The sequence below is a fragment of the Sceloporus occidentalis genome, unplaced genomic scaffold (genome assembly GCF_023333645.1).
Source record: "Sceloporus occidentalis isolate IW3139 unplaced genomic scaffold, rSceOcc1.0.p SCAF_29, whole genome shotgun sequence".
Taxonomy (NCBI): domain Eukaryota; kingdom Metazoa; phylum Chordata; class Lepidosauria; order Squamata; family Phrynosomatidae; genus Sceloporus; species Sceloporus occidentalis.
The window spans coordinates 10,739,296-10,760,430 of record NW_028317009.1 but is presented as its reverse complement, the minus strand read 5'-3'; the positions used below and the strand labels follow the sequence as shown (position 1 = coordinate 10,760,430).

Genomic DNA, 21,135 nt, shown 5'->3' with positions numbered 1-21,135 from the left:
TCTTCCACACTGAAAGAGCCGCCCTCGCCTGGGCCCATATATATATACAGCAGGGCGGAGCCAGCTGATCATAACCACTGGCACCTGTTCACTAGAGCAAACGGGCGGGGGGGCAGCTGATCACAACCAATGGCACCTGTTCACTAGAGCAAGCGGGGGCGGAGACAGCTGATCACAACCAATGGCACCTGTTCATTAGAGCCAATGGGGGCGGGGCCAGCAGGCCTCGCCCAGTGACTGCTTAGCTATAAAGGATTAACGTCAGCTTGTACTTCTTTTACATGCAGTCGTGAGAGTGCGTGGTGCAGTACTTTTGGCTGGATAACCGGGGCTCTGCGAGGGTTCAGATCAGCGTGTTTGCTTAACACGCAACGGTAGGTGGAGGGCTAGATTGTTTGAAGGAGGGGAAACCGTCAATGCAGGTGAGTGGAGTTGTATATCACAAAGCTGTTATGGTAATGAGACCACTTGCATGCATTGACTTCATAATTACATGTATACTCTGTTGCTGTGCTTTTCATGGCTATGTGGCTTGTGCTTAAGTTCCTTGTGCTGACTTATTATTGGAATTGAGCACACAGCCTGGGATGTTTTATTATTTTGCTTTTGTAGCAATAACTTTTCTTTTATCTTTTCTAGATGCATGTCCCTGGTCCTCCATTTCTGCCTGGCAGTGCAGGGTTGGGTGAGATTTTAGCTGTTCATCCTCGTGGGTTGTGCTGGTCTCCGATATGTTAACCGGCTAGTCTTTGCCTGTGTCTTTCCCTGTCCCATATTCTTCTCTGGTAGACTGTTTGCAGGTTTGACTGTCTTATGCTTGCCTTTCTTTGTTTGTATCTTGCTGTGTGCAGTATTATGGCTATAGCCTCATGTAATGTTTTGGCACTGGACCATTCTTGTTCCATATGTTTTTCTGCATTCTGGACGATTGTACCTTGATGTCATCCACTGGTTCTCAAGATGTTGCCATGCCAGTGGGGCAGATATCTCCCGCATAGGCTGAATACACCAATGCTTGTCTCACAGCCAACAACCTCAAGCTAGTTCTTTGTAATGTCTCCTGTACCGGCAATGAGGATTGCCCTAATTTTCTGCTGTTTACCCCTGTTTTCCACCTGGTATGACTTGCACCTTTCACCTGAAGCCCTCATTTCCACCTGGTATGACTCGCATGTTTCACCTAAACCCCTTATTTCCTGCTGTTACCCCTGTTTTCCACCTGGTATGACGATCACACCTTTCACCTGAGCCCCTCATTTCCTGCTGTTACCCCTGTTTTCCACCCACTATGACTCACATGTTTCACCTGAACTCCTCATTTCCTATTGTCACCCCTCTTTTACACCCGGTATGACTCGCACCTTTCACCTGAGCCCCTCATTTCCTGCTTTTACTCCTGTTTTCCACCCGGTATGACTTGCACCTTTTACCTGAGCCCATCATTTCGGCATTACCCCTGTTTTCCACCTGGTATGACTCACACCTGAGCCCCTCATTTCCTGCTGTTACCCCTGTTTTCCACCCAGTATGACTCGCACCTTTTACCTGAGCCCCTCATTTCCGGCTGTTACCCCTGTTTTCCACCTGGTATGACTCACACCTGAGCCCCTCATTTCCGGCTGTTACCCCTGTTTTCCACCCTGTATGACTCACGCCTTTCACCTGAACCCCTCCTCTCCTGTTACCCCTGGTTTCCACCCAGTATGACTCACACCTTTCACCTGAACCCCTCATTTCTATTGTCACCCCTGTTTTACACCCAGTATGACTCGCACCTGTCACCTGAGCCCCTCACTTCCTGCTGTTACCCATGTTTTCCACCCGGTATCACTCACACCTTTCACCTGAGCCCCTCACTTCCTGCTGTTACCCCTGTTTTCCACCCGGTATGACTCACACCTTTCACCTGAGCCCCTCATTTCCTGCTGTTACCCCTGTTTTCCACCCAGTATGACTCGCACCTTTCACCTGAACCCCTCATTTCCTATTGTCACCCCTGTTTTACACCCGGTATGACTCGCACCTTTCACCTGAGCCCTTCATTTCTTGCTGTTACCCCTGTTTTCCACCCAGTATGACTCACACCTTTCACCTGAACCCCTCATTTCTATTGTCACCCCTGTTTTACACCCAGTATGACTCACACCTTTCACCTGAGCCCCTCATTTCCTGCTGTTAACCCTGTTTTCCACCTGGTATGACTCACACTTGAGCCCCTCATTTCTGGCTGTTACCCCTGTTTTCCACCTGGTATGACTCACACCTAAGCCCTTAATTTCCTGCTGTTACCCCTGTTTTCCACCTGGTATAACTCACACCTTTCACCTGGACCCCTCTTTTCCTGCTGGTTACCCCTGTTTTCCACCTAGTATGACTCATACCTTTCACCTGAACCCCTCACTTCCTGCGGTTACCCCTGTTTTCCACCTGGTATGACTCACACCTGAGCCCCTCATTTCCTGCGGTTACCCCTGTTTTCCATCTGGTACGACTCACGCCTTTCACCTGAACCCCTCCTCTCCTGCTGTTACCCCTGTTTTCCACCCAGTATGACTCACCTTTCACCTGAGCCCCTCACTTCCTGCTGTTACCCCTGTTTTCCACCTGGTATGACTCACACCTGAGCCCCTCATTTCCTGCGGTTACCCCTGTTTTCCATCTGGTATGACTCACGCCTTTCACCTGAACCCCTCCTCTCCTGCTGTTACCCCTGTTTTCCACCCAGTATGACTCGCACCTTTTACCTGAGCCCCTCATTTCCTGCTGTTACCCCTGTTTTCCACCCAGTATGACTCACACCTGAGTCCCTCATTTCCTGTTACCCCTGTTTTCCACTTGGTATGACTCACACCTTTCACCTGAACCCCTTTTCCTGCTGGTTACCCCTGTTTTTCCACCTGTTATGACTATCACACCTTTCACCTGAACCCCTCACTTCCTGCTGTTACCCCTGTTTTTCACCCAGTATGACTATCACGCCTTTCACATGAGCCCCTCACTTCCTGCTGTTACCCCTGTTTTCCACCTGGTATGACTCACACCTGAGCCCCTCATTTCCTGCTGTTACCCCTGTTTTCCACCCAGTATGACTCACACTTTTCACCTGAACCCCTCATTTCCTATTGTCATCCCTGTTTTACACCCAGTATGACTTGTACCTTTCACCTGAGCCCCTCATTTCCTGCTGTTACCCCTGTTTTCCACCCAGTATGACTCACACTTTTCACCTGAACCCCTCATTTCCTATTGTCACCCCTGTTTTACACCCAGTATGACTCGCACCTTTTACCTGAGCCCCTCATTTCCGGCTGTTACCCCTGTTTTCCACCTGGTATGACTATCGCACCTTTCACCTGAGCCCCTCATTTCCTGCTGTTACCCCTGTTTTCCACCTGGTATGACTCACACCTTTCACCTGAGCCCCTCATTTCCTGGTGTTACTGGGTGGAAAACAGGGGTATGACTCACCTTTCACCTGAGCCCCTCATTTCCTGCTGTTACCCCTGTTTTCCACCCAGTATGACTCACACCTTTCACCTGAACCCCTCATTTCCTATTGTCACCCCTGTTTTACACCCAGTATGACTCACCTTTCACCTGAGCCCCTCATTTCCTGCTGTTACCCCTGTTTTCCACCCAGTATGACTCGCACCTTTCACCTGAACCCTTCATTTCCTATTGTCACCCCTGTTTTACACCCGGTATGACTCGCACCTTTCACCTGAGCCCTTCATTTCCTGCTGTTACCCCTGTTTTCCCACCCAGTATGACTCACACCTTTCACCTGAACCCCTCATTTCTATTGTCACCTCTGTTTTACACCCAGTATGACTCACACCTTTCGCCTGAGCCCCTCATTTCCTGCTGTTACCCCTGTTTTCCACCCAGTATGACTCACACTTTCACCTGAACCCCTCATTTCCTATTGTCACCCCTGTTTTACACCCGGTATGACTCACACCTTTCACCTGAGCGCCTCATTTCCTGCTGTTACCCCTGTTTTCCACCCGGTAAGTCTTTATACTGCGTGTCTCCATACCCTGCTCCTCAAATAGTGGTGCCATCCTTTTCAGGGAAGGGTACAACATTCCTTCCCATCACTCCCAACCATCATAATCAAGACATCTGAACAATGAACAGCTTCAACACATCATTGGAACCAGATTGACTCATCCCTATCCAAGCTGTCCTCTCCTATTGTCTCACGTCCCCCTCAACCACTAACTACATTGTAAACACCCAAGAGCAGGGCCCTCTTCTCCTTTGAACTGGTTTATTATTGTATGGGTTTCTATATTGTTATACTGACTGTAACAGTGCTGTATAATCTCCTGGAGCTTTACAAATAAATGTAATGTAATTAACACATTTGACCTACACAGTCACTCACCAGGATCAAGAAAAGACCATTAAGTAAAAAACCTCTACAAAGTTGCTACAGCGACACCACAACTTGCCACCATATACAAATACTTAACTAGAAAATTAAGTATGGATATAAGTCATCTCTTGCAAGCGTGCCACATTGTAAATTGCCAAAGAGTAGGTTTAAACTAATTTCCATGAACAAAGCGCAGAATATTGCCATGGTGGTGTGCGGATCTGTTGTATAATACACTTCTATCAGGTCCTGACATTAAATACATTCTCATCACGTGGCATTAAAGTACTTTAAACTAAGCTTTACACTGGAGACAGTAACTGTGCGGGTCATTCATCAACAGCCAAAGTCCAGCAGAAGATGGGCAGCCGTGGCCTATCGCCTCATTCTGGGGGATTTCATGAGTCTATCTGGAACCCTTGTTAACAGTGAACACATTCATACGTCTCATACAGGTAACGTAGGGGGTTCTGGCAAAGATACCGCTGTTTAATGTACGTTGGTCCCAGCGTGGCACAAAACAGCACAACTTTTACCCTGGCTCTGCACACACTGCCTGCTTTGCAGTTTTGCCAGGTAACAGCAGGTGGCAGCATTGAGCTGCTTAACATATAATGGGTTATAAGGCGGCGCTGGTCACGGATCTCACCTGATTCACGCTTAGTGTGAATTGGTTGACACTAGTGGCTAAACCGCCTGTAATCAGAATTTAGGAGAACATGAAAGAGTTACCTGTGAGGGATTTCTGAGTCTATGCATTGTAATTCACATTCAACATCACCAACCACAGATGCCCCGGTGTGTGGCAGGAGCATCGTGGAATTAAGTTAAAAAATAAAACATATTGGGAAAGACACATAATCTGGAGAGTTTGGGCAAATTTGCCCAGCTATTTGTAACCAAAAAGTCACTGGTCTGGTAAGACTGTATTACCCTGATTAACCCTTTGCGGCTGTGAATGACAGCAGCCCTGAAACTTTCGGTACACCAGCATCATTATGAGTATTCAGCAAGAAATTTGATGTGGAAATCTTTCACTTTCTGTAACAGAGTCTTCAGTTTGTCTTCTGCTGGGAGAATTGTCATTCTGGAAGCAAAAGAAAGAAAAAAAAAACAAAAACCCATTGATGCTGCTTTAAAACGTGTAACTAAATACCGAAAGGCACATGAGCTGAAGGTTTGTACAAGCACAGGCCCCACAGAATAAACAGGACACTTTCACTCATAGGGGGCACATTAAGGAGATTATATAAATATATATATATTTATTTTTTATAGCGTATGGTACCTAAAGTGATAGGTTCCTTCCTTCTGTCCAAATCCACTACCAGGAACAACACAAACACCGGTTTCTTCAAGTAGCTGCATACAGTAAAACATGTCAGGGGCCACATGAAGGTCCTGGTAAGATATGACATCAGTCAATATTAGTACTCCTTACAAGAAGACAGACCTAGAATGTTGGTAAATTTTGAAGCGTAAAAAGAAGTTACTTTACGCATTTTCTGATGACTGGATTATCTGGTTCCACTGACCTTTGCCTGCTGTCTAGCTTTATCTGGGATGAGGATACGGGGGAAAGCATACATGGCGCCCCGCAGTGGGTTACACTGGATGCCTGGCACTTGGTTTAACAGTTCCTCCGTCAGTTTGGCTTTTTGAGCAAGACTGGACAGGACAGCCTCCTTTTCCTGCAGACATGGATTAAAAATAATACCGATGCAATCATTTTGTTACACGAGTCACTTTCCAGGGCTTAGCCTCTCAGTCCATCAGTGCCGTACCCTCATAAACTGCTGATGAGACTCTTCTTCGGGCATTGGTGGGTTCACAACCACATCCATGGCTGCCTGACCTAACAATGGAGGGCACAGCCGGACAGAGAGCATTTTAATGAGCTCTGCTTTAACATCAGCTTGTAGATTCAGCACCTCCATGTACCCCCCTCTATAACCGCATCTGGACAAAAAGAAAGAGCGGGACACATCTGAGCACGTCTGCAAATAACCCCAGGAGTGCTAAAGAACATAGGTATGCAGTGTCAAAGAAGCCACAGAGCACACAAAAAGCTATCTTCTTTCTACTCCTTTGAAAAGCATTGTGGTGTTATCCCTAGGTCTATCCCTAGGAACCTACTCGCTCACAAATCCTTTCGAGGCTGAGTGGAAAGAGGCAAGCTCCACATTGCTTGAGTACTCTGGGCCCATTTCATAGAGAACTTTCTTAAATGAATGAAACTTGCAGTTCTCGGGATATATGTTGTCCTGATAAACCTGCAAAATAAGAAACAAAAAACAGTTTCAAAAGCAGCCATGTTAAAGACCCTCTGAGGAGGCAACTTTCCATACCTCGTCTGCCAGAAGGAAAAGGCCCTCCTCAAACGCAAAGTGGATCACCTCTTCTATGCAGCGTCTGCTGTGTACCTGCCCTAAAAACGGAGGAAAGACTGACTCTGTGAGAATCCACAATAAGTACGGCCCAGTAAGTATCATGAGGTCATGCCGACTTGCTGAACAGCATTAGTTAGTAGGAGGTTGTCGAGAGTTGTTATTGACGATCCCGTGCCAGACACCAGTAGTATGCATGGTGGACAGACCTGTTGGGTTTCCCGGGTTGATGACGCACAGGACCTTGGGGTTACAGTACTCCCTGCCTTTGTACAGCGCTCTTCGCAGCTCTTTGACATCTACTGCCCAGCAGTTCTCCTCATCCAGGTAGTAGTTGACCTGGGTGGCTTCTAGCTCAGAGATGGCTGCTGAATACAGAGGAAACTGAGGGATGGGAATCATGAATCCGGTTCGAGACTGACCTTCTCCAGACACAAGGATCTTCAGGATACTCTGAACAAACAAATGGACCATCAGCCAGGCACCATTGGAGTTACCACACACTTAACTTGAGATGGGCATCATATGATGACAACAACCAATCAATATAAACCAATAAAGTCCATTAGGAACGACTGGGTGGTCCCAAGACTTACTATAATACCATCGCTAGCTCCTGTGGTTAGATAGATATTATCCGGGTCAGCAGGAATGCCTCCGTCTCGCCTTATGATATATTGGGCCACGTCTTCAAGGATACAACTCACTCCTTGGCTGCCGCTGTAGGATCCTACATGACAAGACCATCAGGTATAGTGCTCAGGGATAGGTTTGTATTTTTCACTCAAGCCAATAATAATAGAACTCAGCTATTACTGACAGAGGGATTTGTTATGGTCCAAGAGCAGAACATGGGTTGACCGTTACAAAGTGTAATTATATGTTTTACGAGAAGGTGAAATCACCACCAGGAACAACAAAAGCACCTTCTTCATTCAGACAGGCGCCCATCTGCCAAAACGCTGTTAAGTTAAGAATCAGTTGCACGAAAAACTGGAGGAGGGTCATAAATAAACCCATTCCACATGAGTTAAGGAAATTAAAAAATACCATAAGTAGGAATTCTACTATTCTGGTCAGAAATATGGAAAGTGCTTATTTTTCAGTTTAAACCACTCATAATTGGTGAGGGTCCTTAGTACACATGGGTAACAACCCATAACTCTGCATGGCCCCTTTCCACACATATAAGACAGCTCACATTAAACAGGCTGGAGTGACCCTGAATGCCTGCTTCAATACTCTGTCTCTTACGACTTGGGTGTGATGAGCCAGACATGGTGGGCTCGTTCTTTCACTAACTCAGTCTCGTGATACATAATGTGGCCGTGACCCCACCGGCTTAATGATTCTCACCCAGGCTTTTTCCGCCGCACGACTGCAGGATTCGCATTGCTCTGGACTTTGCATCATTAGGAAAGCTTGGATTATCCAAGAGGTCCGGGTATGTGCAAAGTGCCACCACCTGGGGACACGGATAGAGCAATGAGCTGAAACACGAGCAACGGCAAGGATCCCGCAACACCCAAAACAACCTTAATGACAGTCCTGTACTCACTCCAAATACAAGCATCCATCAGCAAACACACACGCTGTACAGACCCGCCTGAAAAACACTACAACCGTTATTACCTGTCGGAGGAATGTGATTGGTTGCTGTCCCATTGCATGCGCGTCACCAATATTAGCTCTGATCACCTCATCGAACGGCTTTTTGATACCCTACAGCGGACAGAAAGACAGCACCCGTATTTCACAGCAGGTGGTGCTAAGACTATGTGCAATTACCATGGTAGAGAATAAGAAGCACTGCAGGGTTACAGAGTGATAAGGGGCAGTTGCCATAGGAACCATTGTACAAAAAGGGCCATTTATTAGGCTGACTTAGTGGTTACAGCATCAGCATTGTCACTGCTTTTTTCGGGGGCAGAAACCTCATTTAATGCAAAATGCATGGAAAATATTCCAGTCTCTGTAGCATCCTATGAGGTAAATATTAAGTATCTCCTTCTAGCCCTGTCACATTTTACCCTACGTGTTTAAAGTAACATCCTCCAGACAATCCACGGCGCACAGGGGCAAATCCCGCTACATTCTGCTACCTATAAACAGGTCAGGCAGGGAACTTATATCCCCTCTACCTCATCTTCCTCCTACAACGATTATTGTGTTTGCCCCCAGCCATAGGCTAATGGCTCCCGGTTTATTATGGTCAGGCATTTGTAGCCCGACAGGTTAGCCCTGTGATGGATCCACATGGTGGCCAAACAAAAAGCCCTAGGGCAATACTTACTAAATGCATCTCCTCTATTCACTGCGTTTATTTCAGCCGGTATTTAGAGGACATCTATCACAACACGTACACGCCTGTTCCTTAAAATTTGTCATGAGTAACATTCTTATGACGTGCTAGCACTTGTTTCCATGAGCGCTGTATGTTCAGAACCCCTGTGGTTTAGTATCAGCCTTCCCACTAAGTTTTATCAAATAACCTGTGAGTTTTTCTTACCAAAGTTAATTTGGGTTCAGGTCAAAGCCTGTGACCCAACTCTGCATATAGAAAAGTGAGAGCATGTCAAGCGGAGCCGTGGGTTGTAGATCACGAGGGAGCTCCCTGAGTGTAAATCCTTCTCAGACCAGTTTCTTAGTGTCCCCAACAAATGAACACATTAAGAAAGTGTCAACCTGCTCAAAAGCAGAGGGGTTTCCATATGCATGTGTTATACATACAAACGTGGGTGCGGGCGAGTAGGATACAGGTATGGGGCCACGGGAGTGAGATATATACACAGCTTTTAATATGACTGATGGGCTGGGGGTATTTGGGGGCATGCAGAGAGAATGCCTGGTGGGCTGGGGGTATTTGGGGGCATGCAGAGAGGATGCCTGGTGGGCTGGGGGTATTTGGGGGCATGCAGAGAGGATGCCTGGTGGGCTGGGGGTATTTGGGGGCATGCAGAGAGGATGCCTGGTGGGCTGGGGGCATGCAGAGAGAATGCCTGGTGGGCTGGGGGTATGCACAGAGGATGCCTGGTGGGCTGGGGACATGTACAGAGGATGCCTAGTGGGCTGGGGTTATTTGGGGGCATGTAGATATGATGCCTGGTGGTATTTGGAGAAATGCACATGGGATGCCCGGTGGTCTGAGGGTATTTGGGGAAGGAGAATGCCTGGTTTAGGATCCGCACTCACCCTCTGCAGCTCTCTCTCAATCCCCCCAGCTTTCTCCACGGTGGGACCCAGCACCGCGTTCTCTATCGCCCGGACCACCGGGTTCATAGACTGCAAAGTGAGGATCTTGCCCTGGCTCTTCTCATTGCACCGGCGGAACTCAGACACCTCTGCAGCAGTGCTGTATAGAGAGAATCTGCACATCAGTGGCCCCCGGGGCCCCCAAACACTCCGGCCAAGAACTCTCTGCATGATTTAGTGCCCCAACACAGGGAAACACAGTAAGCATCCCTCTCGGCAACTGTCAAAGTGGTACAAAACATCATCCCAGGGCATTCTGGGGCGTGTAGTTCCGTGGTACACGTGTGACAAGCTAAAAGGTCTGGCAACGGAGCCAACGGAACTACAAATCCCGACACCCTCTGCGGCTTCGTGGTTCGGCATGTGCAGTATGTAGAAGAACCGCATTATTTCACAGTTTTACATACTACACCTACATACGACACACACAGGCACACACACATATATATAGTGTGTATATGTGTGTGTGTGTGTAGTGTGCATGTATATATGTGTGTATAGTGAATATATATATGTGTATAGTGTGAATATATATATGTGTATAGTGTTAATTAATATATATATATATAGTATATAGTGTGTTTGTATACACTGTGCATATATATGTGTGTAGTGTGAATATATATATTCACTATACAAATATACATATAAATATTCACACTTTACACGCATATATATATATATTCACACTATGCACACATGTATATATATATATAAATATTTATATACACACTATACACACATATATATATTTATATATATATATTCACACTATACACACACACACATATATATATATTCACACTATACACACATATATTTAATTATTTATATATATTCACACTATACACACACACATACATATATATAAATAATTATATATATTCACACTATACACACACATATATAAATATATATATATTCACACTATACACACACATATATATAAATATTTATATATATATTCACACAATACACACATATATATTTAATTATTTATATATATTCACACTATACACACACACATATATATATAAATATTTATATATATATTCACACTATACACACAAACACATATATATATATTCACACTATACACACATATATTTAATTATTTATATATATTCACACTATACACACACACATATATATATAAATATTTATATATATATTCACACTATACACACAAACACATATATATATATTCACACTATACACACATATATTTAATTATTTATATATATTCACACTATACACACACACATACATATATATAAATAATTATATATATTCACACTATACACACACATATATAAATATATATATATTCACACTATACACACACATATATATAAATATTTATATATATATTCACACAATACACACATATATATTTAATTATTTATATATATTCACACTATACACACACACACACACATATATATATAAATATTTATCAAAAAACAGATGGAATAAGTATCTTGTGATAATACCTTTTTTATTTGGACTAACAGAATTTTGGAATGACAAGCTTTCGGGAGCTCTTCTCCCTTTCTCAAGTCTAAAACATTTCTGAGCAAAACGACACATAGAATTCAATGTTGTGTGGCAGGGGAGGGGGGCTTACTACCCAGATCTGATAAGAGAGGGTGAGATGTTGTAAAAGTATGTGTCCCTCCAGAGGGTCATAAATGTTCTGAGTGGGGAATTTTGAAGGGGGGGTTAAGCACTGCTGAAGATAAATTGACAAAAAAAAAATAAAAAAATACCATAAGATGCTAGTGCTCACATACAGGGAATAGGAGTGCAGTGATGAATATAGGGATGGGAATGTATATGTCTACACATGTTGTCTCCTATCCCACTACACAGGTTTTACATAACCCCCCACCTGCTATATGTACTGTACTTTTAGTGCACCATGTTCATCTATATGTACCTGTATATATGACAACATGTGTAGACATATACATTCCCATCCCTATATTCATCACTGCACTCCTATTCCCTGTATGTGAGCACTAGCATCTTATGGTATTTTTTTATTTTTTTTTTGTCAATTTATCTTCAGCAGTGCTTAACCCCCCCTTCAAAATTCCCCACTCAGAACATTTATGACCCTCTGGAGGGACACATACTTTTACAACATCTCACCCTCTCTTATCAGATCTGGGTAGTAAGCCCCCCTCCCCTGCCACACAACATTGAATTCTATGTGTCGTTTTGCTCAGAAATGTTTTAGACTTGAGAAAGGGAGAAGAGCTCCTGAAAGCTTGTCATTCCAAAATTCTGTTAGTCCAAATAAAAAAGGTATTATCACAAGATACTTATTCCATCTGTTTTTTGATATTGACACTACTGGACTAATACGGCTACAACCTCTACTCTATAAATAATTATATATATATATTCACACTATACACACACACATATATATTTATATATATTTCTATATATATTCACACTATACACACATACATATATATACATATTTATATATATTAACACTATACATATATATATATATATATATATATATATATATATATATATATTTATATATATTAACACTATACATACATATGTATGGCCGGCTGTGTTCAATATCACATTATCACACTCGATACAGAAATATTTCCTAGAACTTGGCCCTGACCTGGCCAGACCCCGCCCACCGAAGCTGTCCTCATTGGTTAGCGGGATGCTCTGCCCGTCCCCACTTTCTTAGTGACGCGCTGCACAGGCATTGGTATACGTGTAGGGGTAGGAGTGGCAGGGTGGTGCGCGTTCGCGGCTGCAGGGGCGCGGGGCCGCGGAGCTGGGCAGTGCTTTCTCCGTGCACGGTGCATTAGGCGGCGAGGGGGAAGGCGGGGGCGAGCCCTGGGGGTCGCGCCTTACGGGAGCGAGTATGGCAACTGCCAGAGCTAAGAAAGTGAAGATGGCTACCAAGTCCTGCCCGCAGTGCGACCAACAGGTGAGGATTGGCCCCTCGGGGCCCCGAGCTCTCATCCCTTTCTGGGAGGGACTGGGTTGGCACCTCAATGCAGAGCAATATCCATGTGTGTCACAAGGGGTTCTGCATTCAGCCTGCGTCTTTGGTGCCAACCTGGGAGACAGAGCATAGCAAAGAGCTGGTGACAACTCCAGCATTGGAAGAGTTAAACTGCAGCTTATTTCTTGTGATGGGTGACACTGCTAAGTGCCCCATGGGGGGTGAATTATGCCACCCTGAATGTGTCCTCTTAGCACAAAAGGGGTTAATATTCTGCACTGGGTCTGGCATCTGCTTCTTAGGGGTCAGTGGGTTAAAGGGCTTTTCTTCTTCAGCACCCCTGACACGATGGTGTTAATATCTCCTTGCAGTGCCCTTTTACACCCAGAAGGGTTAACCCTTTACAGTGAGGCAATCGGGTGATCTGTAACAGTAATGCCCGCTCACATTCTTGCCATTTCCACCCACTTTTCACACTTGGCGTGGTCAGTAGTGAAAAAAAACCCAGCAGAAGGGGTTAGTGGATCCCATGTGTGATTTAACCCTTTCCATGTGTCTGTCGTGCCCTGTCCTCACCCCAGCCATGTTGTCCAGTGCTGTCTGGCGCATGTGTTGGGGTTATTGGGTATCAGTCCTGCCAGTGGTATTGGGTGGTATAGTTTTTTACTGGGGTCTCTGCGAAGGTTGGGCGGGGGGTTGTAAATTTACTTTTATTCCAGGATTATTGGATGAGGGGCTGTTTGCATTTTTATTTAATGTGACCAATCCGGTGGAATCATGGCTGGCGGTTTAAATGGCTTATTGTTTTGTCGGCACCGTACCCGGCACGCTGGACAGAAAGGAGCTACGACCTTAGGAGGGGGAGACCATGGGGCAAGGACTGCCTAACAGACCTAACATAGTGGGACGCTACCAGACAGAGAGACAACGTTTTGCTACTTTCAGTATTTGTTGCGAATCAAATACAAAAACAAATAACAAATTCCGGCCAAAATAAGAGAAAAGGGACTCGCGTTGGATGTTGAGCCGACGTTTGGGTGCATTCTGCCCTTCATGGCTTATTTTGTGCTGTTCCTGCTTCAGGTTACCCCGGGGTGTCTGGAGGCACCTTTGATGCCGGCACGCAGGTTATTTTTGTATGCTTTGCCTATTTTTGGTGTGTTATGTTTTGCCCCCTGCCGCTCTCTCTATACTGGGACTTCTGTGGGCCGGGGACCCGGGCGCACCCGCCGCAGCTACTCTACTCTCTGAAATATTGCGCTGATCTGGGCTCGTTAAGGGTTAAATCCGAAACAGGATATTGCACGGCCGGCTGTTACTGGAACGGAATGACGATTATAGGTTTTTATTGCCACCCTTTGCCAAGTCAGCATCGGCTTAGGGCTCCCCTGACTTATGAAATGTTTTAGGGGAGAGTCCCGTAAAAAAGCCTCTAATAACTGTAAATCGTGATCTTTTCATTAGCGAGTGTATTTCTTGTGCATGTTTAATTCAGTCCCCGGAGCTCCCCTTCCCACCACTGTATAAATAAGTCACAATGGAGGCCTTGTGGAAGCTAATAAGGAGTATATTTTGGCTTCTGCTAATTACATAGAGGCAAAAGTCATGGCAATCGATTTGGTGACAGGGTCCCCCCACTGTGACCACGTGGAACCGGCCCCTCTGATCAGTCACTTCTAATGGTGGGCAGCGAGATGCGCCAATACGGCGGGTTAAAGGGCTTCCCCTTCCAAAACTTCCGCTATTTACTTCATCCTATCCCAGGTGATTGTTTGTAAATATATTTATTTGTTGGTTTTAATTGTTTGCACATAAAGATAATGTAATTGGCGGACACACTATTCAGGCAGACCTGGATAGGGTGCCACTAGGTTTCAGCGCTGAAGCCGGTCTGTTTGGGGTAAGGCAGTGCGGTGTGCATGCGCGCCACGACCAGGCAGGACCTCACATTGTTTGCCCACCATGCGAGGGCAGATGTTTAACTACAGGCTGTGTGGGTACAGGTCCTGTATGGTTCATCAAAGCGTAGCCCGTATGTAGAACGTTGTAGAGCAGTAAATACTGAAGCAGAAAAACATGTTTTCCGCCCCAAGAATCTAATGTGTTGTGAACGGCGACCGGCTGCGTAGGGTTTGGATCTGCCTCTTCTTTCTGACGTTCTAGACGGTCTGGTGCCGTGCGTGTTCACGCCGTTTCTTCCTCTGCTCAGACAGACTGGCCGTTGTTCCCGCGTGAGAGATCGCTACAGGCCTAGAAGGGCTGGGAAGAGGCCCGGCTGCTGCCGATATCTCCCCGAGAACAGCAACAAACGGCGATTTCATGTGAAAACCGGAGAAAAGGGACGCGGCTCTGCAGTATCGCAAAAGGGACGGCGAGAACAAAGCCTAAAGTTCTGTGTAAATAATATATATAGCCTGTCGCTGTAACCTTCTCGCCGCCGTCATTCACCATTAGTGGATCGTGCTGGTTTCTGCTCCGCGTTCTTTCTTCCTCTTTCAGTTTCGAGTCGTTTCATTTTGCGGTTTGCTGCAGCGAGTCGTGTCCCACGTAGCACTGAACGGGTTAATTCCCCCCATGAATATATTGTGCATGGAACACCCTTTTCCGCATACGTATATTATAACCTATTCACGTATAATTCACATAGGACCTACACCGGCGACGAAATCCGCTGTGAAGTGGGCTCCGGTGACTCTATCACTATGTCCCTGTGCTCGTTGTGATGGAGCCTCCTGTGACCTGCTCCTGTATGGAAAGCATGTTGCAACATTCACAACTATTTTTTGGAGATATTATGTCTCGAACGTTAATGATTGCCGTAGCCAGTATTTCAAGTCCAGGCGTTTTTTGTGCTGCGTGATATTTAAAAGTTTAATTAGTGCCACGTTCATTTTAGAGCCCTGTTACGGTAATGGATATGGGATGTTTCTTCCTGCCCATAGGCATCGCACAAAGAGCATTCTGAGCCCGTATGATAATGATTCATCCACGCGGCCCCCCTCAGGACAGACAAAAGGGCATTTTCGCACCTTGTTTTCCTTCACCCCGGTGGATATTTGCACTGTAAGCTCTGTATTTGATATCTGAATGCAGTAAGACCAGCAGGGTCCTTGTTTGCAGAAGGGTTTGTTTACTTTCCATGTGTTTTCCGAGGAAACGAATCCGCGTGTCACCCGGGAACCTTGTGCAAAGGGCTTGGGACGTGTATGACGGAGGCCTGTAGACTGTTATGCGTATCGGGCTTGGGACGTGTATGACGGAGGCCTGTAGACTGTTATGCGTATCGGGCTTGGGACGTGTATGACGGAGGCCTGTAGACTGTTATGCGTATCGGGCTTGGGACGTGTATGACGGAGGCCTGTAGACTGTTATGCGTATCGGGCTTGGGACGTGTATGACGGAGGCCTGTAGACTGTTATGCGTATCGGGCTTGGGACGTGTATGACGGAGGCCTGTAGACTGTTATGCGTATCGGGCTTGGGACGTGTATGACGGAGGCCTGTAGACTGTTATGCGTATCGGGCTTGGGACGTGTATGACGGAGGCCTGTAGACTGTTATGCGTATCGGGCTTGGGACGTGTATGACGGAGGCCTGTAGACTGTTATGCGTATCGGGCTTGGGACGTGTATGACGGAGGCCCGTAGAGTATTTGGTTTTGACTGCCGTGTTCTTAAAATGAATAAATCGTATGGTGGCCGTTCCGCACCTGTCTCCTGCGCTCTTCTCGCTTTCAGCCTCACGCAGTATTTACACCTCCTAACAGTCGTTCATGTTGACGTTGTCGTTCTGCCTGTGTGTGCCACAGACTGACCTCTAGCCTCCTCGGTGCTGTGAAATCTTTAAGCACGTTAAGTCTGCTAAACCCCTTTGAGCTGCACCCTCCACCATAAGCCTTCAAAGCCCACCCTTATCCTGTCTTGTAAGTGGCTACCCACCATTCCCGGCTTTAATAGTCATCATTCTCCAGCCTTGATGCCAGCCAGTACCACCTGCCCATTTCTACTGCCTAGTGGCCAGAGGCCTGACTCATTACACGGAGAAAATACCCACATCTTCCTAGAATGACGTGCAAAGACAAGTTTCTGTCTGTCTGTGTGTTTGAAATGTGATTCACAGATCCTGCGAGGCCCCTGCTGGCGGCTGGTCATTCTGGAGTGGACATTCATCTCTTAGGGGACAGACGTGAGTGGAGGTTGTGGTGTGTGTTCTTCCAAGGCTGAGAGGAGTGTTCCACCAGAGGCAGCTGCCATGGTTCAGCGCTCGTTGGCTTCAGTAGTGGGTCAGTTTGCCATAAGCCTGAGTTGGCAGTGAGTTTCTCTTAAATTACCATCCAGGGGACATTGTACGGAATGGACCCCCCAGTGGTGAGCCAATAGATCTCATGTATCAGCCCAGACGTGCGTAAATCCCGGGGTTATTGTGGCTGAGCGCAGTTAGCCCATAGTCTCCTTGCCGAGACGTCTGGAGCCGGCAGACTCTCCCCGCATTCCTTGCGTCTTCCCAGCAAAAGATGACTGTTTACATTAACAAAGCCCAGCTTCCTACTGGCGAGTTATAGAGCCCATGGCTTTCATACTGGAGGATGAATAATCCCTTTCAGAGAAATGACATTTCCTTTAGCGCTTCACATTGGGAAGCATTTGGCAGCTGAGCGCTGAATAATACCAGAGGGGTATTTATTTCACTCTTTCTGCCAGCGTTTGCGGCAGCGCAGCTTTATCTGCTATACTGCAGCTCACGGTGGGTTAATAAGCCAGCGTTATAAAAAATAATCATTTATTTTTTTTACACATCTGCTGGACCTTTTTTTTTTTTTTTTTTTTTAAAGAAAATTCCAGTCTGCTGGTTTAGTCTGCAGAGAAGTTTATTTGAAAGAGTAGGTGGAGATTTTTAAATGTGTGATCTGGAACTGGCACAATCCTGATCTGTTAGCCCCGGGATTGATGTACGTATATTTCGGACAGAAACGTAGGACTGGAAGCTGCTTTCGTTACACAGGTGTGAGAATTCCGTGTAAAATGCAGAGTTGGTCCAATCAGTACAGGTTAGTTGGATAATGAGCGCGTGACTCCAGTGACACAGGTGGAGGGTTCTCGCTAGAAGCTGGGGGTAAAGCCTTGTGAACGAGGAATCGGCTGCACACGTAACCCTCGTGGGGGAGGCTGAGAACACAAAATGCAAGAGATTGCAGCACATTCCTCCAGGGTATAAACAGACCAAAAGGGAGCGGGGATTGCCAGTTCCTCTGGGTTTAATCATGCCTTCCCTTAGCTGGATCTGTACCCTGCTTGCTACCATCCAGGCCGGAGACGTTTAAGGTCAATTGCAATTCCACTGTACTATTTGCCGCCTTAAATTTTTCATAATGTTTCACATATCCAGCTAGGTTTTACCAAAATATTCAATCCATAATTACTGATATCTGTTAGGTGATGAAGCTTGTGGGATCATTCTTGTAATCCTCGGCATATTATGGGAGTGAGAGAAGCTGTTACACAGCGCTGGTAGGAGCCTGGATGCCTCGGGCACTGAACTCCCAGGGCATGTAGAGGTGAAAGAACGGTTGGCGCGTTATACTCCCCGGCTACGGGAATCTAGTGTTGGGTTACCGCCAGTATTAAGGGATACCTTGGTGGGTGATTGAGTGCGTTGCTGAGCATGCCTGCAGCCCATTAGGAAGGGAAGAGGAATTTGAAATGCTCTGCGGCCTTCGTTCTGCTCTGCTTACCTTCCTTATTTAAGCTCGTTTGTTATGCTAAAAAGTACTAAAATCTGCTTTACTCAACAAGGCTGCGGGGTATCAGGGGAAGGTATACAGACCATAAATGTTTCAGCTGCTGATAAAGGGACATGAGCGCCGCCTAGTGGCTATTGGGTTAAACAATGCATACGTTTATACATTGTTATTATGCCAAACAGTGTTGCGGGGCAGAAGGGTGTAGTCGCATTGGGTAATAAATGAGAGTGGTGGCACAAATCAGGTGCAGGGCCTTTTAATTGAGCAATGGGTGTGTGCGTGTGCGTGTTCACAGGTCTCCCACTGTATGAGACTTTAATAAGAAGTTGAGCGTGGCGTGATGCATGAGGTTTCCACACGCCAACACGCCTGATATTTGTTAACTGATCTGGTACTGTATACTTACTGGGCTAAGCGTTGAGAGGCCGAGGCTTGTGTATTGCTCAGCCTTTGGTGGTGAAACCATCCCCGTTGGGTTCATGTTATGGAGACTGTAAGCCGTGATGTCATCACCGTAGCGCGTAGGTAAATTCCTTTCTATTAAGTGCGTTTGACTTCTGCTTCCAGGTTCCTGTGGCCTGTAAATCCTGCCCCTGTGGATATATATTTATTAGCCGAAAATTACTACACGCAAAGCAGTCAGAAAGATTGCCTGCGACCTCCGGTAAGTGCTCTGCAGTCTGTATATCGGCTCCAATCCAGCGCCTGTTAAAAGAGAAGGTACGATTCCATTTGAGGTGATCCTTAAAGAATTCTCCTATCCCTGTTTCAGTTACAGTCCAGCAGGTCCAGCTTCCCGCTCCTATAAAATAGCAACTAACTGAGCACAGTCCTTAAACAGTTAAGGTCCTTTGTAGGGCACTTAGCCTCCTATGCCTGGGTGGAATGATGAGCTTAGAAATAGTTAAAAGTCACAAATTGAATGGTTCATTTGGAAGGCGAGTCCAGCCATGAGTGGGGTTCCTTCCTCTGGCAGGTGAGGTTAAAGTACATTAAAGGGTTATTTCCTAACAAAGAGGCTTTTTAACGTAGACCGAGAGACAGGCCCGTTGGGATCAGGTATGATATTTATATCGAGGGCTGCCGCAGAATACGTGTAACCGAAACATAATCTGTGTACACAGAAAACAGATCCGACCCCAAAAGGCGAAGAACGGAGAGAATCAAAAGGGAAAGGATAAATGCAACTGTGAATAAAGACCTAGAGAACAGGAAGCGATCGAGATCCAACAGCCAGTCCGAGGCAGCGCGGAGAGGACGCGGCCGCCCGAAAGCGGCTTCCACCAAAAAGGTCGAGGAGGAAAAAGGTAAAGACTTAAATCTTTACATGCCTGGCAAATGTGTGGCTCTTTCAAATAACCGGAGCTAGCATTAGAGTTAAAAGGTGATGCCTTTTTGTCAGATGTATAAGGGATATTATGGCAGAGCAGGAACGTGGTGTATTAATGTGGACCGGAGACCATGAAACCTCGTTAGGTTCTCACTATAAAGACTTGAAGTAACTTCTTGGTGGTTAAATGCTAGACCCTCTAAATCTGGTGTCACAAAAGGCAAATGAGACTGTGGCACTCAAAGGCAAATCAAAAACCTTGTGTATGTCCGTGTGTGTAAAGCGTCTAATAAAAATCACTGGTAGATTCAAGGTTATCTTTCCGAGCACAGAAACCGATCTTTATTATTTAATCCCAAAACACGTCTTTCTTTTCAAACAGAAAAACAAGAGAAGGAAATCGATATGTATGCCAATCTCTCGGATGAAAAGGCGTTTGTGTTTTCAGTCGCCCTCGCGGAAATCAACAGAAAAATAATCAATCAAAGGCTTATCCTTTGACTGCCGTCTCTGTCGGCCGATACCGGGGTGGGTATTGCGCGCCAAGCCGGGCCTGGCAGGCTGGTACCAGCACGGAGCCGTGGAAGGACTTCTCCGACAGACCCCACACACTCCGACCTGCACTAAAGACTGTTTTTTACTGTAATCTTTTAGACGAATGGAAGCTTTTAATCCTTTTTAGAAGAGGAACTCATTCTGGCGGCCTGTCAGTGTATATGTATTTAAATGCTTGGTAAAGTAAATATAAAATATATTGCATTTTTTTTTTTTAAATTAAAGTCAATGATTCACGTCTGACATGTACAGTTTATATAATCTTTATATATTAAACAGGTGCTACAATTGGAGGATTGCAGTCAATTATTTACCGGCTAATGTTGTCAAAAATGCTTCCAATCTGTTATTTATGTTTTAAAGCGTAAGCTTTTGAGAGTAGTGGGAATAATTTTAACTGCAGCAGACGATGTATCGACTCTCTGAAAACTATTTTATGGGGAAATTGCTAGTCATTATGAGACGTGGCCAAGTGGAACCTGCCATCACTCCTTCGAAG

General features: G+C 45.7%; 2 protein-coding genes across 3 annotated transcripts; one reads left to right on the top strand and one right to left on the bottom strand.

Moving 5' to 3' along the window:
- Positions 1-5,377: 5,377 nt before the first annotated feature.
- LOC149299328 (alanine aminotransferase 2-like) lies at positions 5,378-10,077 on the bottom strand. The gene is made up of 11 exons (XM_089486433.1): positions 9,961-10,077; positions 8,401-8,490; positions 8,125-8,233; positions 7,365-7,498; positions 6,978-7,221; positions 6,730-6,809; positions 6,518-6,654; positions 6,166-6,340; positions 5,917-6,072; positions 5,670-5,782; positions 5,378-5,468 (listed from the first exon to the last, which is right to left on the bottom strand). The coding sequence occupies exons 1-11, from the start codon at positions 10,045-10,047 to the stop codon at positions 5,378-5,380; spliced, it is 1,416 nt and encodes a 471-aa protein (XP_089342559.1). The 5' UTR covers positions 10,048-10,077.
- A 2,851-nt stretch (positions 10,078-12,928) lies between these two features.
- LOC149299327 (UPF0547 protein C16orf87 homolog) lies at positions 12,929-20,582 on the top strand. Of its 2 annotated transcripts, XM_089486544.1 has the most exons (4): positions 12,929-12,994; positions 19,319-19,415; positions 19,876-20,058; positions 20,464-20,582. In XM_089486544.1, exons 1-4 carry the CDS (start codon positions 12,929-12,931, stop codon positions 20,580-20,582), a joined length of 465 nt encoding a protein of 154 aa, XP_089342670.1. The 2 variants fall into 2 exon arrangements, with proteins under 2 accessions (XP_089342670.1, XP_089342671.1); XM_089486545.1 differs by lacking the exon at positions 19,876-20,058.
- The last annotated feature ends 553 nt before the right edge of the window (positions 20,583-21,135 follow it).

Coding starts and splice junctions, on each gene's coding strand:
- LOC149299328 (XM_089486433.1), bottom strand. CDS start 10,047: ATGAACCCGGTGGTCCGGGCGATAGAGAACGCGGTGCTGGGTCCCACC. Junction 6,810..6,977: donor CAACCCGGGAAACCCAACAG/GTCTGTCCACCA, acceptor CTCCGTTTTTAG/GGCAGGTACACAGCAGACGC. Junction 5,469..5,669: donor GAAGGAACCTATCACTTTAG/GTACCATACGCT, acceptor TTTTGCTTCCAG/AATGACAATTCTCCCAGCAG.
- LOC149299327 (XM_089486544.1), top strand. CDS start 12,929: ATGGCAACTGCCAGAGCTAAGAAAGTGAAGATGGCTACCAAGTCCTGC. Junction 12,995..19,318: donor GCCCGCAGTGCGACCAACAG/GTGAGGATTGGC, acceptor TTCTGCTTCCAG/GTTCCTGTGGCCTGTAAATC. Junction 19,416..19,875: donor AAGATTGCCTGCGACCTCCG/GTAAGTGCTCTG, acceptor CTGTGTACACAG/AAAACAGATCCGACCCCAAA.